This window comes from Temnothorax americanus, unplaced genomic scaffold (assembly GCF_048541705.1).
Source record: "Temnothorax americanus isolate GAGA-0224 unplaced genomic scaffold, ASM4854170v1 Scaffold2, whole genome shotgun sequence".
Taxonomy (NCBI): domain Eukaryota; kingdom Metazoa; phylum Arthropoda; class Insecta; order Hymenoptera; family Formicidae; genus Temnothorax; species Temnothorax americanus.
In genome coordinates, this window is record NW_027509338.1 from 2576616 (window position 1) to 2589901 (window position 13286).

Consider the following 13286-nt stretch of genomic DNA (forward strand, 5'->3'; position numbering starts at 1 on the left):
TTTTATTTAAATTTTGGTTACTATTGTAGTCAATGTAATGGTGTTGGATGAACGATATATGATTGGATCTAGTGTGAGATGGGATGTCGATAAGGGCAATGAGTATTGTTGCTGAATTTGTTCATATATTTAATCGGTGCACCCAGGAGCTCGCGAGAAAGCGCGTTTGCCCGCGCGCGGCTAATTAATGCGGTTCCGGACTGCCATCTTGGGCCACCACAAGATAAAGATAAAAATAATTCCATTTCCTCGTGGATGATATAGATAATTATATCTATATAGATACAGGCAAATTTCTAATCATATGTATGTATAAGATTGTTCTACATTTTATGTAAGTTAGGCAATTTTAAGATTAGATTCAGACGTAGGACCATAAATTCCATAAATTTCTTGGATGTGCTGGCATGCTCACTAACACGTACGATCCATGTGTGCGTCAGTAGAAAAATCTTCATTCCCTTCATTTTACGTACGAAAATAGTAGCATGGCCGTCCGACCTATAATTAAACGTGGCCGCCGCGTTAGCAAATGTCGGTTTGTTCAGTATGATAAAGTTAGCGGCCGATGAACGATGTTCTCGCAATAAGTCTGACCTAGTTATTATATCGCCAGGGAGAATTAAATAAACTTAATAAAATGTAATAAACATACCATTTTGATCGTGCGTCTGACGTTACTTCATTTTCGGCTGCCGAATCAATACCGTAAGTGTGAAATACATTACATAAGCTTAAAGGAAGAACTTTGATGGTGTAAAGTACAACGTACTTTCAATTCACACTTACTCAGCTCGTTCTCCTCGCAGCTAAATTAATTAAATTAACGGTCGGACTTCAGAGACCTAAGTGGTCAACGTTTAAATCCGATTTCGGCGATGATCTTGGAAATTAATTGATCATGGAGAGTGCTCCGAGGTACGGTGCGTGCCCGGTGTGCGGCGAAAACGCCACGTTGAAGTGCGGCAGCTGCAAACGGGAATTTTACTGCGACAAGTCGCACCAATCTGAAGACTGGCCGCGTCATAAGTCCACGTGTGGCGGTTGGGAGATAGGTCGCGACCCTGCACTCGGACGGCATTTACTGGCGACCAGGGACTTGGCGCCGGGAGACGTGATCCTCTCGGAGGTGCCTTTGGTCTGGGGACCATCGACTCACGCGAATCAGCGGGTCTGCGTCGGTTGCGGTAAACGGTGCGACGACGTCGACGCGAGATGCGGCGGGTGTTGCTGGCCGGTGTGCAGACCCGATTGCGGAGGATTGTCCGATAAGAAGAGGCACCAGCTCGAGTGCGCTTTTCTTGCGCGCGTTAGAATTGTTCCCAGGTACACCTCTATCCGGCGTAAGTAGGATAGTAATGAAGTATCCACCTTGAGATACTACTAAATTAGCGAGATATTTAACAAAGGGAGAACAGAATTTGTTTAATCGCTACTTGAGTACCTACATCCGGAAAGTTAATTGTCTAAAAATGTTTATAAAGAAGCAGTTTTTCGTTCGCGTCATTAATTTCGCGCTACGCCCGCAGATGTGAGGTGCTTCTGGTGATTCGTATACTGATACTGTGGCGCACGAAATCGCGACGTTGGACGTCTTTGGCCAAACTGCAGAATCACGTGGAGTTGCGTGGACCCGGCACCGAGGCTCACGACGAGGTGTTGAGTGTGAGCCAGCATCTCGGGCCACTTTTGTCGATGGCGTCTGATTGCAAAGACAATCTGCCGATGATTTGCGGCCTGATCGACGTGAACGCGTTGGAGACCGCGCCGCCGGAAGGCTCGGTGGCGATTTACGAGAACGCGTCTCTTCTAGAGCACTGCTGCATCGCGAACACGCGACACAGCTTTCGCGTCGACGACAAAGGCAGGCCGCGGATTACCGTATACGCGGTCACGTCAATTAAAAAGTACGTATGTAGCTTCATTTATCTCTCTCATAAAAAAATTATTTATCTAGTGAGAAATCTATTGTCGCTAAATAAAAAAAAATATTCTTAATTTAAAAATATCTTTAGTTTTGACGTGAAAATCTTGAAATAATTATATTATATTGCGTTAAATGAAGAAAACTTGCTAGAATGAAGTCATTTTATATAGTTCAAGAAAAAAAGTTGAAATAAAAAGTTAAAATTCTTATAAGAAGATTAATTATTGTTCAGTATATACAAAACAATGAACGCGTTAATTTGAGTATACAGCATATAAGTTTTGATTTGTTACTTCTTTCTTTCCTGTGTACGCATTTCGCGCGATTGATATTTTCAGGGGAGAGCACTTGAGCACCATGTACACACACGCGCTTTGGTCCACCAGGGTCAGGAGGGAGCATCTCCTTGCCACGAAATACTTCGCTTGTCGATGCAAGCGTTGCGCCGATCCCACGGAATTGGGCACGCATTTAGGCACCCTGAATTGTCCCTGCAAAAACGGACTCATGTTGCCAAACGATCCCCTAAACCTGAATACCGATTGGTCCTGTGACGCGTGTCCGGGAATAGTGATGTCCACAGAGGTCGCGGAGTTGATGGATAGACTGGAGCAAGAAGTCACGGAGGTCATGAAGCAGGCGACCGAACATACCTTATCTGATCTTCTTTCACGGTAAAGCCTTATATGCCTTTTTCTCCGATCCTGTCCACGACGACTTTTATTTACATTAATTCCTAATTGATGATACATTGTTGAGTAGGAAAGTCTAGCTTGTAATGTAATTTGCATGTTACTTCGTGTTCGCTGAGAACAATGTTAAATATTAGACAGTCGCGATGAACGTTTATATTTTCTGCGCTATTACTTGGGAACTCAACAAATCGTCCATTTAGGCTCACGGTGCTGCTGCATCCCGGTCATCAGCATTGCATATCCGTGAGCCACTCACTGATGCAGCTGCTACCGGCGACCGATCCACGGAAATCGGAATTATGTAAGCGCGTCATGGACACGGTAAGTCGATTGGATCCGTACGGCGCTCGTTTGGCGCTTTACACGGCGGTCACCCTGCGAGAGCTCGCGACATGTCCCGGCGAGGATAAGCGAGCCCATCTCGCCAGAGCGGCTTCGTTGCTGAAAGCGGAACCGCCGAATTCGCCCGGTGAAAGGCTCCTCAGACTCATCGAAGTGGAACTTTGATCTTATATAGCCCGTCGTGACACGTAACAGTAGCTATATTTTTGTTATTATACAAGTCGATATGTAAAACAGAGAAGGATCTCTAGAGTTCTTACTTACAAATGAGAAAGTACACGCCAGACTCGCGTGAATACCAATTACTTGTTTGTCTGTCTAAAGTTTCGTTTATTTGTTTTTTTTTTTTCGATTTCATGTAATCTCTATTCATAACTACAGATGGCCGCAAAAATGGCAAAATTGTATTTATTTAGGGTGAGAGGAGTACGTATAAAAAAACTTATAACTATATGAAGAATGTATACACATACATGTTATACAAATATCAAAATACGTTGATGTACGTTTGTTGTCGATCCGCATTTACCACGGATGTCGCATATGTGTGTGTGTGTGTGTGTGTGTGTGTACACTTGTATGGTTGTACGTGTCGTAAAATCTAGACTAGATGACTGTGCCTCTGCGACTGAACGCAATCCTTAAATCCGGAAATAACTTCTCGTTGCGCTTTTATTGTTTTCACATCGATTCGCGCTCAGTGTCGTCGCGATAAATAAAACGGGAGTTATTTATCGAGTCCAATAAGATCCAAATAGATAATCACCGTTTATACTTACCTGAATAAAATTTTAAAACACAGCGAAAATTTATATAAAATATTAATATCAGTTTGCATGTACCTACTTCAACAGATTTCTGAAACTCGCGTCATTGTCGCGATAGATATACGATTTGCACGTCTGATCCTCGAAACCTCGTAGATCGTTTCTTTCCCGGTATGCAAGGTGTTCGAAAAGTTTCTCAAGTGACAATGAAAACACTATATTTTTGAGTTTACAAGTATATGTGCCCTTTTTTCATCAATGGCCTCAATTACATGAAAAGTCACGACATCCATATATCACTTGAGAAACTTTTCGAACAACGCTCGTACATTATTTGATGAGAAGACAGGTGGGTCTAGGAGTCACCAACGGTGCCCCTATCGTCGCGTCGGTCTTACAGTTCGCTTAATAGGAATCATACGGATTACGTTACGCAGGAACGTCGTGTGCGCACACCCAGCAGCGGGTAGGACAAGGACTGGCCGTTCATCTGCGCCGTGATCTGCAAGAGGTAAGCCTTGCCGGGCTGCAGCCTCCTCAGGGTGAACGGCAGCGCCCGGTCGTTCGGTGGGTTACGCTTCTCCTCGCAAACCTCGAACGTGTATTCGGACCGCCTACGTCGATGGAGCCCGCACTGATCCGGAACGGTCGTGACACTCGCCAAGGACGACGAACTCCGCAGTTCCTTCACTAGGATGCAGTATTTCGCGGCGCCGGCCGGTTCCACGCCTATCGTCACTTCGTGGCATGTCCTGAGGGATCGGTATTCCCGCGGCGGGTTCTTGAACGGTATCTGCGCCAAAAAGTGCGACGCGTCCAATTCACTTCTCGAACAAGACAAAGGTCTGATTAATCGGAATTTATTATCGATGACGGGAGAGCCAATCGATGATGATTTTACGCGACTACGGGTGCTATATGTGCTTGAAAATTCTCAAAGAATGTTAGTATGGTATAACTAGATGTGAGTTTATCTACAATATATTTCTCCTTACTATGAGGAAGTGTCAGAAGATAGAATAGAGTGTAACGGAATCTCTCGCGGTAGTTGTATGAAGGAAATATATACACACACACACACATACTTGCGGATAAATGGTGGACGATTCCTGCGTAGCGAGGACTTTTATGGTGGATACTCGAACTAGCTCCTGCGGTGTAGTCGATATACGCAGGGTGTACGTCTTATTATTGGTGGGTAGAGGAGGTACGCGCAACGAGGCGTATCCGACCACCTCTTTTTCCTGCTGATCACACGAGACACGTTTTACATGCATATACGTGTATCAACGCTGTCACGAAAGCCGTATTCCGATTAATGACGGGACGGCCGGTGGCTTTGCGATAGCGTCAATTGTTAATAGACTCTTTCGTGAATTTGCGGTCGGCGCGCATCCGATCGCTTTTCTGTAAATACTCGATGTTTTACCCGCAGTATTCCTTGTCCGCTTAATTTCGCCTTCACGATGCCTCCACCGCAGGGAAGTATGTGAAAGGTGCTCGAGGTGTTGTCCGACGGACGATAACGGAAATTAACGAAACCGTCGGTCTTCCGCAGATTGGCCGTGGTGTAACGACCGGTATGCAACGTCAGCTCCGGCGTCTTCTTGAACCTGATAGCGTCGGTGGCGACCCGATTGGAGACGTTGTTCCGCGTGTTCACCTGTTGAATCAGCGTCAGTCATTTCGATAGTTTAACAACAAGCAAATTCACGAGGTATTCAGCGTAGCACAGCTGAATCTGTAATTTGTAATGAAACACGTAATTAAACATATCTCGCAAGAGAGTTACAGAAATTGTATGCAGTTATAAGAAACCAAGCGTCATTTCCGTGATTTTTACTTCTCCTATTGTAAAGTGATACTTCAGTGGACAGAAAATTTTCTAATAACACATATGGAAGTGTATTTGAGCAGGATTATATAATTCGGTCATTATATTTCGGATAACGTTGACGCAGAATTTTATTTCTAATGTTTCGCGAAATTTGTTCCAGCGGAAAAGTAAAGGTTTCGGAGTTGGCTCCGCATTGCAGAAACTGCGTCCAATTTATCTTTACGCTCTGTGTACAAGACTGTGTATACGGTTCTCGCGTGAAGATGAACACGGCGCAAAAACTAAACGGAAGAGCGTCTATTTACGAGCGATCGATTCGATTAACGTGTGACGAGAGAGATGACCGACCACGTATAGGGTAAAGTTGTACGTAGTGTCGTATCTCATCCTGTGAAGCGTCAGCTTGGTTTGCCGCGCGCAGTGCAGACCTTCCGGTCCGCCTCGATGATGGTGCTCCTTCGGGGAAAAGCCGGTTCTCGCCGACGAGTGCGGATGAGCTTTCAGAACGTTCTGCGCGGCGCAGAGCGTCGATGGGTGCGGCTGCGTACCCGAAGTGACAGCTAAACAGTAGTTGGAGAGGTGAGGATCCACATGACTGGAAAAACAAACGTTCCATCTCGAAATTATTGCGACTCCAACGAAATCGACGTAGACGCGCATTAACGCGCGGGCCTCGCGCTACGTTACGTTCGTGTGCGCAATAACAGACCTCGGAAAGAAGAGAATTACCGCAATATCGCGTAAAAGTCCACAGATGACGATCGTGCTAAGAATAGATTTCGCGTTCCCGATAATTCGATTTATATCGCTTCTAAGGGAAATTTGTCCCTTGGCAGTAAATTCGCGCCAACTCGTTCGCGTCATGATCCTGATTCTGAAACTACTCGCGAAATGCTTAGCAAATCACTGCACTGTATTTGCATCAACATATTCAAACATACTCGAGAAAAGCCTAATTCCAAACTTGTAGAAAGCAGTTTACTTCAAAAGACAAATCGTCTTCTAATACATTTCATACGTTCGGAATGCAAAGCGAGCGTAAGACGCGGTAAACGCAGCGATACCTTTTGCCCCAGGATATCGTCAGCCGGCGTTTGCTTCGTCGCTGTTGAAATCTCAGCGTACGATGGCGATGTTCCTTTCCGTTCGCATATATGCCCGACACGTGATCCAGGGCGCTGGAGGTCGCATACAGAAGCACCGTGCCGGGCGACTGTTCCGCGGGGTCCGTGGACTTGATCTCGAACCAGTAGAGACCGGACCGCGTTTTTGGTATTGTGAAATTTTGGTCCTCCGCGCCCTCGTACGTGAAGAGAGGAGATCCCGGCTTCAGGGTCTTCACAGGCCAACGCGTTTGCGCTAAATTGATTCGGAAATCATTCGAGCGACTTGACAACTCGAGGGATACCCCGATCACCCTTCGTCACACTCGAGGTGACTCCAAATATTATTTTGTTAAGTATATCACGTTTCTTTTTCTCGATCGCGCCTTCTAATCGTCAATCTTCAAGTTATACATTAATCTTCAACAACTTAGTATCGAGACAGTTATAAATACATTGTAAATATATGCAGAAATATAGGAAAAATACAAAAAGAAAGGCCGGCTTCTCTACTCAATATGGCATTAATTTAAATAATGTTAATTTAACTAAATCAATGGAATTAAAATAATACTGTTTTGTGTATAAATAATAAATTCGGACACACATATGGTAATTAAAAATAACAAAATGTTATTTAACTTAAGGTATTGGTTTAAATTTCATCCTTTAATATTTAACAGAGCAGGATAGAATTGTAAATTGCGTTAAGAATCAAAGCGTTTAAATCACTCGCATTGACAAGACGGTAAAACCGCATTTTTCTGTTAAGAGTTAAGCAGAATTTCACATACACTTTTTACCTTCTGCTTCCTGATCGTTTTCGGGCGGCTCTACGTAACTGACCGTCCAGGATATCGGGCCGCTGCACGGGCTAACGAGTAACGTGAGAGGCGGGCCTTCCCGTGGGCTCAGGTAATAGAACCTGCAAGAATTTCATCTGCATCCAGTTTGATATTGATGTTCGCGGCACGTCGAACGTACGCAAACGAATAAAAATGCGAATTCGATTTCAAATGTCTTTATTGACCACCCTACGGTCGAGGAAATACGTTTCCCGTACTGATCGATAGCGATTTCGTTCCGTTTTCGACGGTTTCCCCGCATCGTCGAGCGCACTGTCGCAAAAATCACCGCCGCGCTCGCTACGTGCTAGTCATGTGACTGTTTGTAGGTTTTCACATTCAGAAATATATTTCAGGCAATTTTTGCTAAGGGAAAAATAATTTTATGACGTATGGTGTAAAATTTCATACGTGACAAAGTACGTTACTTTTTCCAAATTATGTGATTTTTCTCATTTGACTCCGTTTTGATCAGCTGATCATGCGAGTCGTCGAGAAAGGTTACAAGTGAGGTTACATCTCCTTTTCGATTGAATTTTGACACGTATTGAGAAATGGTTTCAAAACGCATGACAGGGGTGTCAATCACTATCCACGTCGGCTAAGAAAGACGAGCCTCATAACCTGCAACTACAGTGATTAGCCAGCGGCGTTGCCAAGTCTTCCCAACTTCACCTCGACCAAAAAATGTCTGCTCGATTACCGCATTTTCACTAAAATAAACTAAAAAATTAGCAGCGAAATCTCCGGTAAACTATATATTTTATGGTTGCCTCGGATTCTTCGAAATCTAATGTACAAAAACAATGTTTTTTCTCACTTCATCTAATCGAAAAATGCGAAAATATGTGATTGAAACCGTGATAGAGCCTTCTTTTTCGTGCCGTCTGTATGAAGTAATGCAAACGTTGTGATTTTCGAGATCGATTTTCTAGAGTAAATAGTCGGTAAGGAGCCACAGAAAAAATCGACTGTAAAGCTGATCATATAATTTGATATAAAATCCAAAATCGAAAACTTTATCTAATACATGCCCTGACGAGACGACTACCTTAACCCGGCGCGCGAGCATCGCTTCGCAAGCCCCTCGTTAACATAATCGGCGTGGATCAACAATGTTAATCCGCTGCTGGAGAACACCGCGCCGGGCGGCGGATGTTGCATATCGTAATTGAAATAATTACCCGGTAGTCGCCGCAATCTCATAGTCACGCAATACGCATACATGTGCTACGCACGCATACATATATAACCACTGGATTCCACCGTCGTTATATTTAGTCACAATGTTGATCGGTTCGATACAATTCTTTTTTTTTCTCTCCTCCTTATCCCCCTGTCTCCTTCGCTTTCTTTCTTCTTTTCGAAAATTACACTGGTTAACTTTACGCCTCGACGATGCTGCTCATCCTATACCGCCCCCGCTCTTCTTCGTGCCCTTCCTCACGCCGTTGGGGGCACTCTTTTTTCCTCTATTTTGCGTCGATGTCTATACAACGCGCGCGGCTCAACCCGTTAGCTTCCGAGCGTCACCGCCGCCACCGCCGCCGCCGCCACCGCGTCGTTGTCGTCATCGTCGTCATCGTCGTCGTCGTCGTCGTCGTCGTCGTCGTCGTCGTCCGTCGTTTGCAAGAAACGTCGAGACGCCGCCGTCGGTGCAGTCGCCACACGTGCTCCTCTCGTTCGCGTCTGGCGCTGAGACAGCTATTGTAAAATTAGCGTCGGGGCACAATACCGGCGTCGCGGCGTCTGGGGTCGCGCAGCCACGACCCCCGTGGTCTAAATCCAGCATCCGTGAAGTCATCCTGAACACGAAGAAGAGAGAGAGAGAGAGAGAGAGAAGAGGGCGGGAGAAGGGAGGCAGAGACGAGGAGAACCCCGAATTCATTCTGTTAGACGGTCTGTTCTCTCCCTCTCTTTTGTCGCGAGTCTGCCGCAAGTTTCGTGGAAAGTCGCGACCGAGATAGGTAGACAAGGCGCTTCTACGCGGCGCGTGGCATCACTCGTCCTCTTCATCCTGGCGCGCGATCCGCGAGGGGAGCGACCCTGAGGAAGGTGCGACTGGACGCGCCGCGAGAATGATGGTAACGTCGATACGAACGGTGGAGTCCAAAGGGTGGTTTTAGATTACGCATTTTAATTTCCCGATTATTAGGTAAGTCATATAAAGAAAACCTGTAATGGCAGAGTGACAGATAATTTTGTCAATTTCGAGTTCTCAATTAAAATATCGAAGAACAAAGCTCAAAAGAGAGAAAAAGGCTTGAAGTATTCCAAACTTAATACTTTCAAAAATCGTCTAGTAATATTTGCAAGTAGACAAGAGGGAGAAGATTGACTTCGGAATTTCTACTTCCGACAGACGGATGTAAAAACATCGTTTAACAATAGAATTCGGAGCTCGTGTGGTATCAGCGACGAAAGAAGTGTCATGGCCTTTGCGTAGCAGGCGTGAAGACATCCAAGGTATACGAGGAAGTAGAATCCATCTAATTAATGATTATCACGCTCGAAATTCGACAGATGTAATTTTGCTACATTGTCGGGAGAAAATCGTTGTGCAAATGCTCACTAAATAATCGTAATTTACATTCTATACATTACGAAATTTTAAGATTTTTTCGAAACGAGGCGCACGAGCATTCATCTTCTTAAACCTCTGTCTCGGTTGGAGACCGACTTTACAGGAGATGTTACCGCGCGCGTTATATATATTGCGCACAAATCTTTGATTTTATACGATCGTGATACGTCAAGGCTCTTCAACTACCAAAATCGAATCAAAAACGCCGTGTCCCGTCTTTTATAGTACGTTCTCGGTTTGCAAGGATTTCTCTTGTAAGCGGTAAGTCAGGTATATAAATATCTGCTCGCAGCAAAATCGAAAATCTCCCAAGCCAGAAGAGCGAAGCGTGTAATTCTGTACTTCGACTTCAGTCAGAGTTTCGCGGAAACCATCCGATAGAAGGACTTTATGACGCGTGACGTCGCGACGGATCGGACCATTAGACACCGGGTGAACATTGTGAGGGTGTAAAGGAGCACGTGGACAATAACGGAGCGACCAAATTTTATCGTCCGTCTCCATCGCGTATGCAACAGTCGCGAGTCGGCGGCGCGCAGTCTCCGTTTTCTCTTATCGTCGGGAAACTTGAAGCGGCTAGCGGCTACCTTGGCCACATAAGCAAATATCTATACGGCGTATACCTTCTTTGATGATCACGAGGCTATGTGAAGCATAATAGATATTAAAATAAAAAAATTTAAATAAATTAAAAGTGAATCAAGCGAGTCTAACGAGTTATTCGCTCCGTTATCCCCCAGTTCGTTTTCCATCTATCGTCTGTCTCATTCGTCGGTTAATTAAAGCATTATTGAGAAGAATCTGTCATTTTATAATCGCGTATTTATCGCAGAAGATAGCTGTACTTAAAAAAAAAAAAAAAAAAAAAAAAGGAAGAAGAAGAAGAAGAAGAAGAAGTTTCGTTGCAAGTTAATTTCGGTAAAAGTAGCAACAGCGTGACTTTTACGACGCAACCGGCCTTCATCTGTTCTTCCCGTGTATGTACGTCGACATAATCTCGCTATATTCGCTACAAGTTATGAAGCTGTGTACCATCGATATGAATCGAATTAATGTATCGAATCGACTCATGCTTATACGCAAAATGTGCGTCGAATTGCGTGCACAAACGTCTCGTGGTTGACGAAACGCGGCACGGGGTGCGTGACGTTGCTGTAAACGTTCGCGGTGCCGTCGTTGCGCGTATCGAGCAAACAATTTACGCACGTAAAAATAGTTGCTTAAATATTTCACGCCGACTTGAGGTATACACGTGTACAACTCGCACCGTGCTAAGATTGCGCGCGCTAATTTTGCCGCATTAAAAGAGAAAAAAATTGCTACGCTAGATCTTGTTGCGAACGCGCAATAGTCGTGATAGAAAATTGTTTAATTATGTTCTCGATTTTAAACGTCGATCACTTCTAATCTCTGATTGATAGCTTGAACGCGTCTTAATCGAATCAGAATTTTTTAGTTACTAATAATATTATATGAATAAAATAAATTGGAAAAGTGCTCCAAAACTCGAAATAATTCTTAAGTAAAACTAGAGAAAGAGAGTTTAAACAATTTTAACAAATTGTATCATATTTAAACAATTAACATTCCATACAAGAATATGCGAAATGTTAATAGAGCGAATTTTGAATTAAAAACCGAAAGAATATAGAAGGTAAATTGATGAATTATATATTTACGGCAATGTTTAAAATTTCATCGATGAGAAATTAATTCCAAGCTAGAGTTCCTTCCCGCGATTTCGGTGAACTTGGTCCTTCCGAAAACACAAGAGATCTATTAGAATTCCAATAGAGATCACGCGTCGTATTCAAACTATATAACGATCGATCGAGTATTTTTGCGGATATGATTGTGACAGTGCAATGTCCTAATTATCCGTACTAATCATACCAGAGCGGTCTCTTCTCGGATAATTAAACGGCGACGAACGAGGAATCGACACCGCGGCCAATGTATAACGTAGTGCGGTATCGGACTTCCTCGCTGCCGTCAGACGTAAATCTCCCGTCAGACGATGTCACGGGAAAAGAAGCCTCGCGACAATAGTGTAACAAAATAAGTTTATCGAATACTCACTGAGACACGTTGCCGGGTCTGATGGTCGCCGGTATCTGGTACTCGGGGTGCAACACGCCGGTCCGGTTGAACTCCTGGACGCGGGTCGGCCGGTCGGCGCCGAACGGTCTCGGACTGCCGATTGTCCGGTAAAGTTGCTGTTGCTGCGGCTGCGGCTGCGAGCGTTGCTGCAATTGCTGCAACTGCTGCCTGGCGCAAAACGGGCAACCGGTGCAACTGCGCGCGATCGACGCGAGTATCATCAGGACGCCGATCATGATGCACGACATGATGATCGCGTTAAGAGATGGTTCCCGGTCTCTCGTAAGTAATGACGACGACGGCGACGGCGACGTCCGTCGTTCAGTAGCGAAGGAGTTCGACTGTGTGCCGAACGAGCGAGCGAACTGCCGTCGCCACCACCGCCACCGCCGCCACCGCCGCCACCACCGCCGCCGCCGCTGCGGTCTAAGAAACCACGTCGGCGGCCGACGAAACGAAGTAACCCCTCTCGGTTCCTAATCGGACGACTCCCGCGTTCGTCCCCCGTGTTCTGATAGAAACCCTCCTTCTCCCTGTCCTTCACCTTTCTGTCCTCACGTAAGTCTGTTAGGGCCTTGGTACATGGAAAAACTTAAGCCAGTAAAACGTTAGCAGTAAGAAAATCAACAGTTTGGATTTGCTATTGTTTATGTTGTGCCTTAAGTTCTTGACTGTGATTGGCTGATTTGCTTACTGCTTAAGTTTTTTGTGTACCACGGCTCTTATCCTTTCGCAGGCTTATGTGCCCGTTAATCCGCAACTTTGTGAAAAATGTTAATAAAAATAATTAACAATCGTTTATCGTTGTTGCAAGTAGCGTCTTCGATTATCGATCGAAGATGCGCGAATCGAACAAATTCCATCTCTCGTTTCTTGTTTTTCATTGAATCTATTGTGCGTTACAAGAATTAAAATATTTGGCCACCGAATTCTGATTCTTTTAAAATATTTTTTTATTAAAGCAACTATATATACGCGTTTTTCCCTTGGGTGCGCGATGGCTTCAAACTTAAAATAAACGTCTTCTTTCGTCTTCCCAGTTTGATTTCTTTTCACGTTTGCCTTTTAATCTTCGCGAATGCATTA

General features: G+C 44.6%; 2 protein-coding genes across 5 annotated transcripts; one reads left to right on the forward strand and one right to left on the reverse strand.

The window, feature by feature from the left end:
- Window positions 1–317: 317 nt before the first annotated feature.
- On the forward strand, window positions 318–3313 carry Smyda-5 (SET and MYND domain containing, arthropod-specific, member 5). 2 transcript variants are annotated; one of them, XM_077404854.1, is made up of 5 exons: window positions 318–708; window positions 810–1326; window positions 1530–1907; window positions 2266–2601; window positions 2823–3313. In XM_077404854.1, the coding sequence occupies exons 2-5, from the start codon at window positions 902–904 to the stop codon at window positions 3127–3129; spliced, it is 1446 nt and encodes a 481-aa protein (XP_077260980.1). In that variant the 5' UTR covers window positions 318–708; window positions 810–901; the 3' UTR covers window positions 3130–3313. The 2 variants fall into 2 exon arrangements, with proteins under 2 accessions (XP_077260980.1, XP_077260979.1); XM_077404853.1 differs by having other exon boundaries at window positions 319–708; window positions 842–1326.
- Nord (neuron derived neurotrophic factor nord) lies at window positions 3286–12572 on the reverse strand. 3 transcript variants are annotated; one of them, XM_077404851.1, is made up of 7 exons: window positions 12180–12572; window positions 7475–7596; window positions 6633–6927; window positions 5917–6163; window positions 5161–5394; window positions 4817–4975; window positions 3286–4524 (listed from the first exon to the last, which is right to left on the reverse strand). In XM_077404851.1, exons 1-7 carry the CDS (start codon window positions 12446–12448, stop codon window positions 4156–4158), a joined length of 1695 nt encoding a protein of 564 aa, XP_077260977.1. In that variant the 5' UTR covers window positions 12449–12572; the 3' UTR covers window positions 3286–4155. The 3 variants fall into 3 exon arrangements, with proteins under 3 accessions (XP_077260977.1, XP_077260976.1, XP_077260978.1); XM_077404850.1 differs by having other exon boundaries at window positions 7466–7596; XM_077404852.1 differs by lacking the exon at window positions 12180–12572 and adding an exon at window positions 8701–9316 and having other exon boundaries at window positions 4817–4978; window positions 7466–7596.
- Window positions 12573–13286: the final 714 nt, after the last annotated feature.